We start from the raw sequence: 14,794 nt of genomic DNA on the forward strand, positions 1-14,794 counted from the left end.
GCTAATGACTAACCTCTTACCAGCAAGACTGTGTACCCCAAGTCCCCTTATGCTAATGACTAACCTCTTACCAGTGAGATTGTGTACCCCAAGTCCCCATATGCTAATGACTAACCTCTTACCAGTGAGATTGTGTACCCCAAGTACCCCATATGCTAATGACTTACCTCTTACCAGTGAGATTGTGTGCCCTAAGTCCCCATATGCTAATGGATAACCACTTACCAGTGAGATTGTGTACCCCATGTCACCATATGCTAATGACTAACTTCTTACCAGTGAGATTGTGTACCCCAAGTCCCCATATACTAATGACTAACATCTTACCAGTGAGATTGTGTACCCCAAGTACCCATATGCTAATGACTAACCTCTTACCAGTGAGATTTAGTACCCCAAGTCCCAATATGCTAATGGATAACCTCTTACCAGTGAGATTGTGTACCCCAATTCCTCATATACTAATGACTAGCATCTTACTAGTAAGATTGTCTACCCCAAGTACCCATGTGCTAATGACTAGCCTCTTACCAGTGAGATTGTGTACCCCAAGTCCCCATATGCTAATGACTAACCTCTTACCAGTGAGATTGTGTACCCCAAGTACCCATATACTAATGTATAACCACTTACCAGTGAGATTGTGTACTCCAAATACCCATATACTAATGGATAACCACTTAACAGTGAGAATGTGTACCCCAAGTCACCATATGCCAATGACTAACCTCTTACCAGTGAGATTGTGTACCCCAGGTACCTATATGCTAGTGGATAACCACTTATCAGTGAGAATGTGTACCCCAAGTCACCATATGCCAATGGATAACCTCTTACCAGTGAGATTGTGTACCCCAAGTCCCTATAGGGTAATGACTAACTTCTTACCAGTGAGATGGTGTACCCCAAGTCACCATATGCTAAAGACTAACCTCTTACCAGTGAGATTGTGTACCACAAGTCACCATAGGCTAATGACTAACCTCTTACCAGTGAGATTGTGTACCCCAAGTCCCTATATGCTATTAGATAACCACTTACAAATACATACTTATCTGTATATGCTGCATTTAATTGGCTCACTACTTATGTGGTGCTTAAGAGTGGTGATGCACTGGGATACTTGAGTGGGCTTCTTTGATGTGATTGTGTAATAGCATTTTACAATTGTTTTATTATAATGTTATGTTAAAGCACTTTTTTGTTTGTATCTGTTTGACAGAGAGGGGCTCAACGCACGACTGGACTAAGCATAACTCACACAGACTTCATAACCCTGACCACACCAAAGGTAAAAACTTAAAACTTAGGTACAGGTTAAACATGATTTGCTGACCCAAAGTACAACTTACGTGCAATGGGGTTTACACTATATTATGGCTAAGTGGAAAACCGGTGTCCAGTAAAAGCTACAGAAAAAAATGCACAATATAATGTCTGTTTTTTTTTTGTCTTGACAAATACATTTTAAAGTAGGTCATAGAGTTAGATATGGCCAAAGTGTATTGTGAAACATAGGCTATAGTCTTATAAAGGGTTTCATTATGTATCGGGTATAGTTTTCTATAGTTCTGTATAGGGTATAGTTTTCTATAGCTCTGTATACGGTATAGATTTGTATATTTATGTCTAGGATATAGTTATGTATAGTTCTGTATAGGGTATAGTTATGTAAAGTTCTGTATAGGTTATAGTTATGTATAGTTCTGTATAGGGTATAGTTCTGTATAGGGTAAAGTTATGTATAGTTCTGTATAAGGTATAGTTCTGTATAGGGTATAGTTTTTCATAAGGTATAGTTCTGTATAGGGTATAGTTTTTCATAAGGTATAGTTTTGTATAGGGTATAGTTTTTCATAAGGTATAGTTTTGTATAGGGTATAGTTTTTCATAAGGTATAGTTTTGTATAGGGTATAGTTCTGTATAGGGTATAGTTTTGCATATGGTATAGTTCTGCATAAGGTATATTTTTGTATAGGGTATGGTTTTGCATAGGGTATAGTTCTGTATAGGGTATAGTTTTGCATTGGGTATAGTTTTGCATAGGGTATAGTTTTGTATAAGGTATAGTTCTGCATAGGGTATAGTTCATATAGGGTGTAGTTTTTCATAAGGTATAGTTTTGTATAGGGTATAGTTTTTCATAAGGTATAGTTTTGTATAGGGTATAGTTTTGTATAGGGTATAGATTTTCATAAGTTATAATTTTGTATAAGGTATAGTTTTTTTATAATGTATAGTTTTGTATAGGGTTTATTATAGGGTATGATTTTGCATAGGGTATCGTTTTGCAGAGGGTATAGTTCTGCATAAGGTATAGTTCTGCATAAGGTATAGTTCTGCACAGGGTATAGTTCGTATAGGGTAGTTTTGCATTTGGTAAAGTTTTTATAGGGTATAGTTTTGCATTGGGTAGGGTTTTGCAGAGAGTATAGTTTTGTATAGGGTAAAGTTCTGTATAGGGTATAGTTCTGTATAGCTTTTTTATTTTTTATTTAAACAGACTAAAGATAGATACCTAGTATATAGTAGTCCTGGTATATAAAGTAAGGGAATTTAGCACTCTTTTTTGAAAAAATATAAAAATGTTTTATGTATGTGTATATATTCTATACAAAAGCGTATCCTGTCATCAAAGCTATGCACATATCTCATATCTTAAAGTGCAAGGTGCAGAAAAAAACAGTGCCGAACAAAAACATAGAAAATTATACAATAATACATAGCATCACATAAAAATAGCATAAAAGCTATAAGCACATCTGATGTCCAAGGTTCACATAGCATGCAACACCCTGCTGCACCAGACCGTGTGTAGTACAGGCCTTGTCTGGGCAGGTTATCTTGGGGATCTATGCATGCAAAGAATCTGAGTTAGTGATGTTGGAAGTATTAGTATAGCAAGTAGAGCAAGTTGCAAAGCTGGATTAGAAGGCAAACATCCAATATTCCAAAGTGAATGTTTTTAGGCATTCATACATTCATGTGCTGTTTTTGGTTCATCAAACACCAAGGCAGATAAGGTACATACTCTGCAAGAGCCAAGCAAAATATATTCCACAGCGAGTATACATGAAAGGAGGGGAGGGCTGAGCAGTAGTCAAGCAGTCCGGACAGCCAGCAAAGAAAACATAATTTATGTAAGAACTTACCTGATAAATTCATGTCTTTCATATTAGCAAGAGTCCATGAGCTAGTGACGTATGGGATATACATTCCTACCAGGAGGGGCAAAGTTTCCCAAACCTCAAAATGCCTATAAATACACCCCTCACCACACCCACAATTCAGTTTAACGAATAGCCAAGAAGTGGGTTGATAAAAAAGTGCGAAAGCATATAAAATAAGGAATTGGAATAATTGTGCTTTATAAAAAAATCATAACCACCACAAAAAAAGGGCGGGCCTCATGGACTCTTGCTAATATGAAAGAAATGAATTTATCAGGTAAGTTCTTACATAAATTATGTTTTCTTTCATGTAATTAGCAAGAGTCCATGAGCTAGTGACGTATGGGATAATGATTACCCAAGATGTGGATCTTTCCACGCAAGAGTCACTAGAGAGGGAGGGATAAAATAAAGACAGCCAATTCCTGCTGAAAATAATCCACACCCAAAATAAAGTTTAATGAAAAACATAAGCAGAAGATTCAAACTGAAACCGCTGCCTGAAGTAATTTTCTACCAAAAACTGCTTCAGAAGAAGAAAATACATCAAAATGGTAGAATTTAGTAAAAGTATGCAAAGAGGACCAAGTTGCTGTTTTGCAAATCTGATCAATCGAAGCTTCATTCCTAAACGCCCAGGAAGTAGAAACTGACCTAGTAGAATGAGCTGTAATCCTTTGAGGCGGAGTTTTACCCGACTCAACATAGGCAAGATGAATTAAAGATTTCAACCAAGATGCCAAAGAAATGGCAGAAGCTTTCTGGCCTTTTCTAGAACCGGAAAAGATAACAAATAAACTAGAAGTCTTTCGGAAAGACTTAGTAGCTTCAACATAATATTTCAAAGCTCTAACAACATCCAAAGAATGCAACGATTTCTCCTTAGAATTCTTAGGATTAGGACATAATGAAGGAACCACAATTTCTCTACTAATGTTGTTGGAATTCACAACTTTAGGTAAAAATTCAAAAGAAGTTCGCAACACCGCCTTATCCTGATGAAAAATCAGAAAAGGAGACTCACAAGAAAGAGCAGATAATTCAGAAACTCTTCTGGCAGAAGAGATTGCCAAAAGAAACAAAACTTTCCAAGAAAGTAATTTAATGTCCAATGAATGCATAGGTTCAAACGGAGGAGCTTGAAGAGCCCCCAGAACCAAATTCAAACTCCAAGGAGGAGAAATTGACTTAATGACAGGTTTTATACGAACCAAAGCTTGTACAAAACAATGAATATCAGGAAGATTAGCAATCTTTCTGTGAAAAAGAACAGAAAGAGCAGAGATTTGTCCTTTCAAAGAACTTGCGGATAAACCTTTATCTAAACCATCCTGAAGAAACTGTAAAATTCTCGTAATTCTAAAAGAATGCCAAGAAAAATGATGAGAAAGACACCAAGAAATATAAGTCTTCCAGACTCTATAATATATCTCTCTGGATACAGATTTACGAGCCTGTAACATAGTATTAATCACAGAGTCAGAGAAACCTCTTTGACCAAGAATCAAGCGTTCAATCTCCATACCTTTAAATTTAAGGATTTGAGATCCTGATGGAAAAAAGGACCTTGCGACAGAAGGTCTGGTCGTAGCGGAAGAGTCCACGGATGGCAAGATGCCATCCGGACAAGATCCGCATACCAAAACCTGTGAGGCCATGCCGGAGCTACCAGCAGAACAAACGAGCATTCCTTCAGAATCTTGGAGATTACTCTTGGAAGAAGAACTAGAGGTGGAAAGATATAAGCAGGATGATACTTCCAAGGAAGTGATAATGCATCCACTGCTTCCGCCTGAGGATCCCGGGATCTGGACAGATACCTGGGAAGTTTCTTGTTTAGATGAGACGCCATCAGATCTATTTCTGGAAGCTCCCACATTTGAACAATCTGAAGAAATACCTCTGGGTGAAGAGACCATTCGCCCGGATGCAACGTTTGGCGACTGAGATAATCCGCTTTCCAATTGTCTATACCTGGGATATGAACCGCAGAGATTAGACAGGAGCTGGATTCCGCCCAAACCAGAATTCGAGATACTTCTTTCATAGCCAGAGGACTGTGAGTCCCTCCTTGATGATTGATGTATGCCACAGTTGTGACATTGTCTGTCTGAAAACAAATGAACGATTCTCTCTTCAGAAGAGGCCAAGACTGAAGAGCTCTGAAAATTGCACGGAGTTCCAAAATATTGATCGGTAATCTCACCTCCTGAGATTCCCAAACTCCTTGTGCCGTCAGAGATCCCCACACAGCTCCCCAACCTGTGAGACTTGCATCTGTTGAAATTACAGTCCAGGTCGGAAGCACAAAAGAAGCCCCCTGAATTAAACGATGGTGATCTGTCCACCATGTTAGAGAGTGTCGTACAATCGGTTTTAAAGATATTAATTGAGATATCTTTGTGTAATCCTTGCACCATTGATTCAGCATACAGAGCTGAAGAGGTCGCATGTGAAAACGAGCAAAGGGGATTGCGTCCGATGCAGCAGTCATAAGACCTAGAATTTACATGCATAAGGCTACCGAAGGGAATGATTGTGACTGAAGGTTTTGACAAGCTGAAATCAATTTTAGACGTCTCTTGTCTGTTAAAGACAGAGTCATGGACACTGAATCTATCTGGAAACCCAGAAAGGTTACCCTTGTCTGAGGAATCAATGAACTTTTTGGTGAATTGATCCTCCAACCATGATCTTGAAGAAACAACACAAGTCGATTCGTATGAGATTCTGCTAAATGTAAAGACTGAGCAAGTACCAAGATATCGTCCAAATAAGGAAATACCACAATACCCTGTTCTCTGATTACAGACAGAAGGGCACCGAGAACCTTTGTAAAAATTCTTGGAGCTGTAGCTAGGCCAAACGGCAGAGCCACAAACTGGTAATGCTTGTCCAGAAAAGAGAATCTCAGGAACTGATAATGATCTGGATGAATCGGAATATGCAGATATGCATCCTGTAAATCTATTGTGGACATAAAATGCCCTTGCTGAACAAAAGGCAAGATAGTCCTTACAGTTACCATTTTGAACGTTGGTATCCTTACATAACGATTCAATATTTTTAGATCCAGAACTGGTCTGAAGGAATTCTCCTTCTTTGGTACAATGAAGAGATTTGAATAAAACCCCATCCCCTGTTCCTGAACTGGAACTGGCATAATTACTCCAGCCAACTCTAGATCTGAAACACAATTCAGAAATGCTTGAGCTTTCACTGGATTTACTGGGACACGGGAAAGAAAAAATCTCTTTGCAGGAGGTCTCATCTTGAAACCAATTCTGTACCCTTCTGAAACAATGTTCTGAATCCAAAGATTGTGAACAGAATTGATCCAAATTTCTTTGAAAAAATGTAACCTGCCCCCTACCAGCTGAGCTGGAATGAGGGCCGCACCTTCATGTGGATTTAGAAGCAGGCTTTGCCTTTCTAGAAGGCTTGGATTTATTCCAGACTGGAGATGGTTTCCAAACTGAAACTGCTCCTGAGGATGAAGGATCAGGCTTTTGTTCTTTGTTGAAACGAAAGGAACGAAAACGATTATTAGCCCTGTTTTTACCCTTAGATTTTTTATCCTGTGGTAAAAAAGTTCCTTTCCCACCAGTAACAGTTGAGATAATAGAATCCAACTGAGAACCAAATAATTTGTTACCCTGGAAAGAAATGGAAAGTAGAGTTGATTTAGAAGCCATATCAGCATTCCAAGTTTTAAGCCATAAAGCACTTCTAGCTAAAATAGCTAGAGACATAAACCTGACATCAACTCTGATAATATCAAAAAACAGAATTTATGCTTACCTGATAAATTACTTTCTCCAACGGTGTGTCCGGTCCACGACGTCATCCTTACTTGTGGGATATTCTCTTCCCCAACAGGAAATGGCAAAGAGTCCCAGCAAAGCTGGTCACATGATCCCTCCTAGGCTCCGCCCACCCCAGTCATTCGACCGACGGACAGGAGGAAATATATATAGGAGAAACCATATGATACAGTGGTGACTGTAGTTAGAGAAAATAATTCATCAGACCTGATTAAAAAACCAGGGCGGGCCGTGGACCGGACACACCGTTGGAGAAAGTAATTTATCAGGTAAGCATAAATTCTGTTTTCTCCAACATTGGTGTGTCCGGTCCACGGCGTCATCCTTACTTGTGGGAACCAATACCAAAGCTTTAGGACACGGATGAAGGGAGGGAGCAAATCAGGTCACCTAAATGGAAGGCACCACGGCTTGCAAAACCTTTCTCCCAAAAATAGCCTCCGAAGAAGCAAAAGTATCAAATTTGTAAAATTTGGCAAAAGTGTGCAGTGAAGACCAAGTCGCTGCCTTACATATCTGGTCAACAGAAGCCTCGTTCTTGAAGGCCCATGTGGAAGCCACAGCCCTAGTGGAGTGAGCTGTGATTCTTTCAGGAGGCTGCCGTCCGGCAGTCTCATAAGCCAATCGGATAATGCTTTTAAGCCAAAAGGAAAGAGAGGTAGAAGTCGCTTTTTGACCTCTCCTTTTACCAGAATAAACAACAAACAAGGAAGATGTTTGTCTGAAATCTTTAGTAGCCTCTAAATAGAATTTTAGAGCACGGACTACGTCCAAATTGTGTAACAAACGTTCCTTCTTTGAAACTGGATTCGGACACAAAGAAGGTACAACTATCTCCTGGTTAATATTTTTGGTGGAAACAACTTTCGGAAGAAAACCAGGCTTAGTACGCAAAACCACCTTATCTGCATGGAACACCAGATAGGGCGGAGAACACTGCAGAGCAGATAACTCTGAAACTCTTCTAGCAGAAGAAATTGCAACCAAAAACAAAACTTTCCAAGATAATAACTTAATATCTACGGAATGTAAGGGTTCAAACGGAACCCCTTGAAGAACTGAAAGAACTAGATTTAGACTCCAGGGAGAAGTCAAAGGTCTGTAAACAGGCTTGATCCTAACCAGAGCCTGAACAAATGCTTGAACATCTGGCACAGCTGCCAGTCTTTTGTGAAGTAAAACAGATAAAGCAGAGATCTGTCCCTTCAGAGAACTTGCAGATAATCCTTTCTCCAAACCTTCTTGTAGAAAGGATAGAATCTTAGGAATTTTTATCTTGTTCCATGGGAATCCTTTAGATTCACACCAACAGATATATTTTCTCCATATTTTATGGTAAATTTTTCTAGTTACAGGCTTTCTAGCCTGAATCAGAGTATCTATTACAGAATCTGAAAACCCACGCTTTGATAAAATCAAGCGTTCAATCTCCAAGCCGTCAGTTGGAGGGAAACCAGATTCGGATGTTCGAATGGACCCTGAACAAGAAGGTCCTGTCTCAAAGGTAGCTTCCATGGTGGAGCCGATGACATATTCACCAGGTCTGCATACCAAGTCCTGCGTGGCCACGCAGGAGCTATCAAGATCACCGAGGCCCTCTCCTGATTGATCCTGGCTACCAGCCTGGGGATGAGAGGAAACGGTGGGAATACATAAGCTAGGTTGAAGGTCCAAGGTGCTACTAGTGCATCTACTAGGGTCGCCTTGGGATCCCTGGATCTGGACCCGTAGCAAGGAACCTTGAAGTTCTGACGAGACGCCATCAGATCCATGTCTGGAATGCCCCATAATTGAGTTATTTGGGCAAAGATTTCCGGATGGAGTTCCCACTCCCCCGGATGGAATGTCTGACGACTCAGAAAATCCGCTTCCCAATTTTCCACTCCTGGATCGCAGACAAGTGGCAGGAGTGATCCTCCGCCCATTGAATTATCTTGGTCACTTCTTTCATCGCCAGGGAAGTCCTTGTTCCCCCCTGATGATTGATATATGCAACGGTCGTCATGTTGTCTGACTGAAACCTTATGAATTTGGCCTTTGCTAGTTGATGCCAATCTCTGAGAGCATTGAATATCTCTCTCAGTTCCAGAATGTTTATCGGGAGAAGAGACTCTTCCCGAGACCATAGACCCTGAGCTTTCAGGGATTCCCAGACCGCGCCCCAGCCCACTAGGCTGGCGTCGGTCATGACAATGACCCACTCTGGTCTGCGGAAGCTCATTCCCTGTGACAGATTGTCGAGGGTCAGCCACCAACGGAGTGAATCTCTGGTCTTTTGATCTACTTGAATCGTCGGAGACAAGTCTGTATAATCCCCATTCCACTGTCTGAGCATGCACAGTTGTAATGGTCTTAGATGAATTCGTGCAAAAGGAACTATGTCCATTGTTGCAACCATCAATCCTATTACTTCCATGCACTGCGCTATGGAAGGACGAGGAACAGAAAGAAGTACTTGACAAGGAGCTTAGAAGTTTTGATTTTCTGACCTCTGTCAGAAAAATCCTCATTTCTAAGGAATCTATTATTGTTCCCAAGAAGGGAACTCTTGTTGACGGGGACAGAGAACCTTTTTTCTTTGTTCACCTTCCATCCGTGAGATCTGAGAAAGGCTAGGACGATGTCCGTATGAGCCTTTGCTTTTGACAGGGACGACGCTTGAATCAGGATGTTGTCCAAGTAAGGTACTACTGCAATGCCCCTTGGTCTTAGAACCGCTAGAAGGGACCCTAGTACCTTTGTGAAAATCCTTGGAGCAGTGGCTAATCCAAATGGAAGTGCCACAAACTGGTAATGCTTGTCCAGAAAAGCGAACCTTAGGAACTGATGATGTTCCTTGTGGATAGGAATATGTAGGTACGCATCCTTTAAATCCACGGTAGTCATAAATTGATTTTCCTGGATAGTAGGTAGGATCGTTCGAATAGTTTCCATTTTGAACGATGGTACCCTGAGAAATTTGTTTAGGATCTTTAGATCCAAAATTGGTCTGAATGTTCCCTCTTTTTTGGGAACTATGAACAGATTGGAATAAAATCCCATTCCTTGTTCTCTTATTGGAACTGGATGTATCACTCCCATCTTTAACAGGTCTTCTACACAATTTAAGAATGCCTGTCTCTTTATTTGGTTTGAAGATAATTGAGACCTGTGGAACCTTCCCCTTGGGGGTAGTTCCTTGAATTCCAGGAGATAACCTTGAGAAACTATTTCTAGCGCCCAAGGATCCTGAACATCTCTTGCCCAAGCCTGAGCAAAGAGAGAAAGTCTGCCCCCCACTAGATCCGGTCCCGGATCGGGGGCTATCCCTTCATGCTGTTTTGGTAGCAGTGGTAGGCTTCTTGGCCTGCTTACCCTTGTTCCAGCCTTGCATTGGTTTCCAGGCTGGTTTGGGTTGTGAAGTATTACCCTCTTGCTTAGAGGATACAGAATTAGAGACTGGTCCGTTTCTGCGAAAGGGACGAAAATTAGGCTTATTATTAGCCTTAAAAGACCTATCCTGTGGGAGGGCGTGGCCCTTTCCCCCAGTGATGTCTGAAATAATCTCTTTCAAATCAGGTCCAAATAATGTTTTACCTTTGAAAGGAATGTTAAGCAATTTTGTCTTGGAAGACACATCCGCTGACCAAGACTTTAGCCAAAGCACTCTGCGCGCCACGACAGCAAACCCTGAATTTTTCGCCGCTAATCTAGCTAATTGCAAAGCGGCATCTAAAACAAAAGAGTTAGCCAATTTAAGTGCTTGAACTCTGTCCATAACCTCCTCATACGAAGATTCTTTACTGAGCGATTTTTCTAGTTCCTCGAACCAGAAACACGCTGCCGTAGTGACAGGAACAATGCATGAAATTGGTTGTAGAAGGTAACCTTGCTGTACAAAAATCTTTTTAAGCAAACCCTCTAATTTCTTATCCATAGGATCTTTGAAAGCACAACTATCTTCGATAGGAATAGTAGTGCGTTTGTTTAGAGTAGAAACCGCCCCCTCGACCTTGGGGACTGTCTGCCATAAGTCCTTTCTGGGGTCGACTATAGGAAATAATTTCTTAAATATAGGGGGGGGAACAAAAGGTATGCCGGGCCTTTCCCACTCTTTATTTACTATGTCCGCCACCCGCTTGGGTATAGGAAAAGCATCGGGGGGCACCGGAACCTCTAGGAACTTGTCCATCTTACATAATTTCTCTGGAATGACCAAATTGTCACAATCATCCAGAGTAGATAACACCTCCTTAAGCAGTGCGCGGAGATGTTCTAATTTAAATTTAAATGTCACAACATCAGGTTCAGCTTGATGAGAAATTTTTCCTGAATCTGAAATTTCTCCATCAGACAAAACCTCCCTCATGGCCCCTTGAGATTGGTGTGAGGGTATGTCAGAACAGTTATCATCAGCGTCCTCTTGCTCTTCAGTGTTTAAAACAGAGCAATCGCGCTTTCTCTGATAAGTAGGCATTTTGGATAAAAGATTTGCTATGGAGTTATCCATTACAGCCGTTAATTGTTGCATGGTAATAAGTATTGGCGCACTAGATGTACTAGGGGCCTCCTGTGTGGGCATAACTGGTGTAGACACAGTAGGGGATGATGTAGTATCATGTTTACTCCCCTCATTTGAGGAATCATCTTGGGCAATATCATTATCTGTGGCATTACTGTCCTTACTTTGTTTGGACACTATGGCACAATTATCACATAAATTTAAATGGGGAGACACATTGGCTTTCATACATATAGAACATAGCTTATCTGATGGTACAGACATGTTAAACAGGCTTAAACTTGTCAACAAAGCACAAAAAACGTTTTAAAATAAAACCGTTACTGTCACTTTAAATTTCAAACTGAAAACACTTTATTACTGAATATGTGAAAAAGTATGAAGGAATTGTTCAAAATTCACCAAAATTTCACCACAGTGTCTTAAAGCATTAAGAGTATTGCACACCAAATTTCAGAGCTTTAACCCTTAAATTAACGGAACCGGAGCCATTTTTACATTTAACCCCTATACAGTCCCAGAATGAGGCTCTGTCTATAACTAGAAAGGCCCCCATCTGAAAAAGGTGTCCAACACAGTGCCTGCCGTTTTTCTAAACGTTCCCCAAGATTATAATACCAATAATTAGTTAGAATCTGCATAATATGCCTAGTAAAGCAATCGTTTTAGCCCAGAAAAATGTCTACCAGTTTTTAAGCCCTTTTTGAAGCCCTTTATTCTTTTATGTTTAACTAAGAAAATGGCTTACCGGTCCCCATGAGGGGAAATGACAGCCTTCCAGCATTACATGGTCTTGTTAGAAATATGGCTAGTCATACCTTAAGCAGAAAAGACTGCTAACTGTTTCCCCCAACTGAAGTTACTTCATCTCAACAGTCCTGTGTGGAAACAGCAATCGATTTTAGTTACTGTCTGCTAAAATCATCTTCCTCTCACAAACAGAAATCTTCATCCTTTTCTGTTTCAGAGTAAATAGTACATACCAGCACTATTTTAAAATAACAAACACTTGATAGAAGAATAAAACTACATTTAAACACCAAAAAAACTCTTAACCATCTCCGTGGAGATGTTGCCTGTGCAACGGCAAAGAGAATGACTGGGGTGGGCGGAGCCTAGGAGGGATCATGTGACCAGCTTTGCTGGGACTCTTTGCCATTTCCTGTTGGGGAAGAGAATATCCCACAAGTAAGGATGACGCCGTGGACCGGACACACCAATGTTGGAGAAATGGCATCACAGATAAAATTATTAGCATGCTGAAGAAGAATAATAATATTATGAGAATCATGATCTGTTACTTGTTGCGCTAAAGTCTCCAACCAAAAAGTTGAAGCTGCAGCAACATCAGCCAACGATATAGCATGTCTAAGAAGATTACCCGAACACAGATAAGCTTTTCTTAGAAAGGATTAAATTTTCCTATCTAAAGGATCCTTAAACGAAGTACCATCTGACGTAGGAATAGTAGTACGTTTAGCAAGGGTAGAAATAGCCCCATTAACTCTAGGGATTTTGTCCCAAAATTCTAATCTGTCAGACGGCACAGGATATAATTGCTTAAAACGTTTAGAAGGAGTAAATGAATTACCCAATTTATCCCATTATCTGGAAATTACTTCAGAAATAGCATTAGGAACAGGAAAAACTTCTGGAATAACCACAGGAGATTTAAATACCTTATCTAAACGTTTAGAATTAGTATCAAGAGGACCAGAATCCTCTATTTCTAAAGCAATTAGTACTTCTTTAAGTAAAGAACGAATAAATTCCATTTTAAATAAATATGAAGATTTATCAGCATCAATCTCTGAGACAGAATCCTCTGAACCAGAAGAGTCATCAGAATCAGAATGATGATGTTCATTTAAAAATTCATCTGTAGAGAGAGAAGTTTTAAAAGAAGATTTTTTATGTTTACTAGAAGGAGAAATAACAGACATAGCCTTCTTGATGGATTCAGAAACAAAATCTCTTATGTTATCAGGAACATTCTGCACCTTAGATGTTGAAGGAACTGCAACAGGCAATGGTACATTACTAAAGGAAATATTATCTGCATTAACAAGTTTGTCATGACAATTAATACAAACAACAGCCGGAGGAATAGCTACCAAAAGTTTACAGCAGATACACTTAGCTTTGGTAGTTCCAGCACTAGACAGCGATTTTCCTGAAGTATCTTCTGACTCAGATGCAACGTGAGACATCTTGCAATATGTAAGAGAAAAAAACAACATATAAAGCAAAATTGATCAAATTCCTTAAATGACAGTTTCAGGAATGGGAAAAAATGCCAATAAACAAGCTTCTAGTAACCAGAAGCAAAGAAAAAATGAGACTGAAATAATGTGGAGACAAAAGCGACGCCCATATTTTTTAGCGCCAAAAATGACGCCACATCCGGAACGCCGACATTTTTGGCGCAAAAGGACGTCAAAAATGACGCAACTTCCGGCGACACGTATGACGCCGGAAACAGAAAAGATTTTTTGCGCCAAAAAAGTCTGCACCAAGAATGACGCAATAAAATGAAGCATTTTCAGCCCCCGCGAGCCTAACAGCCCACAGGGAAAAAAGAGTCAAATTTTTTAAGGTAAGAAAAAATGATTGATTCAAATGCATTATCCCAAATATGAAACTGACTGTCTGAAAATAAGGAATGTTGAACATCCTGAGTCAAGGCAAATAAATGTTTGAATACATATATTTAGAACTTTATAAATAAAGTGCCCAACCATAGCTTAGAGTGTCACAGAAAATAAGATTTACTTACCCCAGGACACTCATCTACATGTTTGTAGAAAGCCAAACCAGTACTGAAACGAAAATCAGCAAAGGTAATGGTATATATAAATAAGAGTATATCGTCGATCTGAAAAGGGAGGTAAGAGATGAATCTCTACGACCGATAACAGAGAACCTATGAAATAGACCCCGTAGAAGGAGATCACTGCATTCAAAATAGGCAATACTCTCCTCACATCCCTCTGACATTCACTGCACGCTGAGAGGAAAACCGGGCTCCAACTTGCTGCGGAGCGCATATCAACGTAGAATCTAGCACAAACTTACTTCACCACCTCCATAGGAGGCAAAGTTTGTAAAAACTGAATTGTGGGTGTGGTGAGGGGTGTATTTATAGGCATTTTGAGGTTTGGGAAACTTTGCCCCTCCTGGTAGGAATGTATATCCCATACGTCACTAGCTCATGGACTCTTGCTAATTACATGAAAGAAATCAAGCAAGCTCCACATATAGCGGTTCCATCACAAGCCACACAATACCTCTCCTTGTA

General features: G+C 40.1%; 1 protein-coding gene across 2 annotated transcripts in view; it reads left to right on the top strand.

The window, feature by feature from the left end:
• LOC128666072 (protein phosphatase 1 regulatory subunit 32) overlaps positions 1-14,794 on the top strand; it is a 140,325-nt gene that overhangs the window by 75,986 nt on the left and 49,545 nt on the right. For both annotated transcript variants that reach the window (XM_053720454.1, XM_053720455.1), the window contains one exon: positions 1,223-1,291. In XM_053720454.1, coding sequence (XP_053576429.1) covers positions 1,223-1,291 — 69 coding nt within the window. The remainder of the gene's footprint in view (positions 1-1,222; positions 1,292-14,794) is intronic.

The sequence above is a fragment of the Bombina bombina genome, chromosome 7 (genome assembly GCF_027579735.1).
Source record: "Bombina bombina isolate aBomBom1 chromosome 7, aBomBom1.pri, whole genome shotgun sequence".
Classification (NCBI taxonomy): domain Eukaryota; kingdom Metazoa; phylum Chordata; class Amphibia; order Anura; family Bombinatoridae; genus Bombina; species Bombina bombina.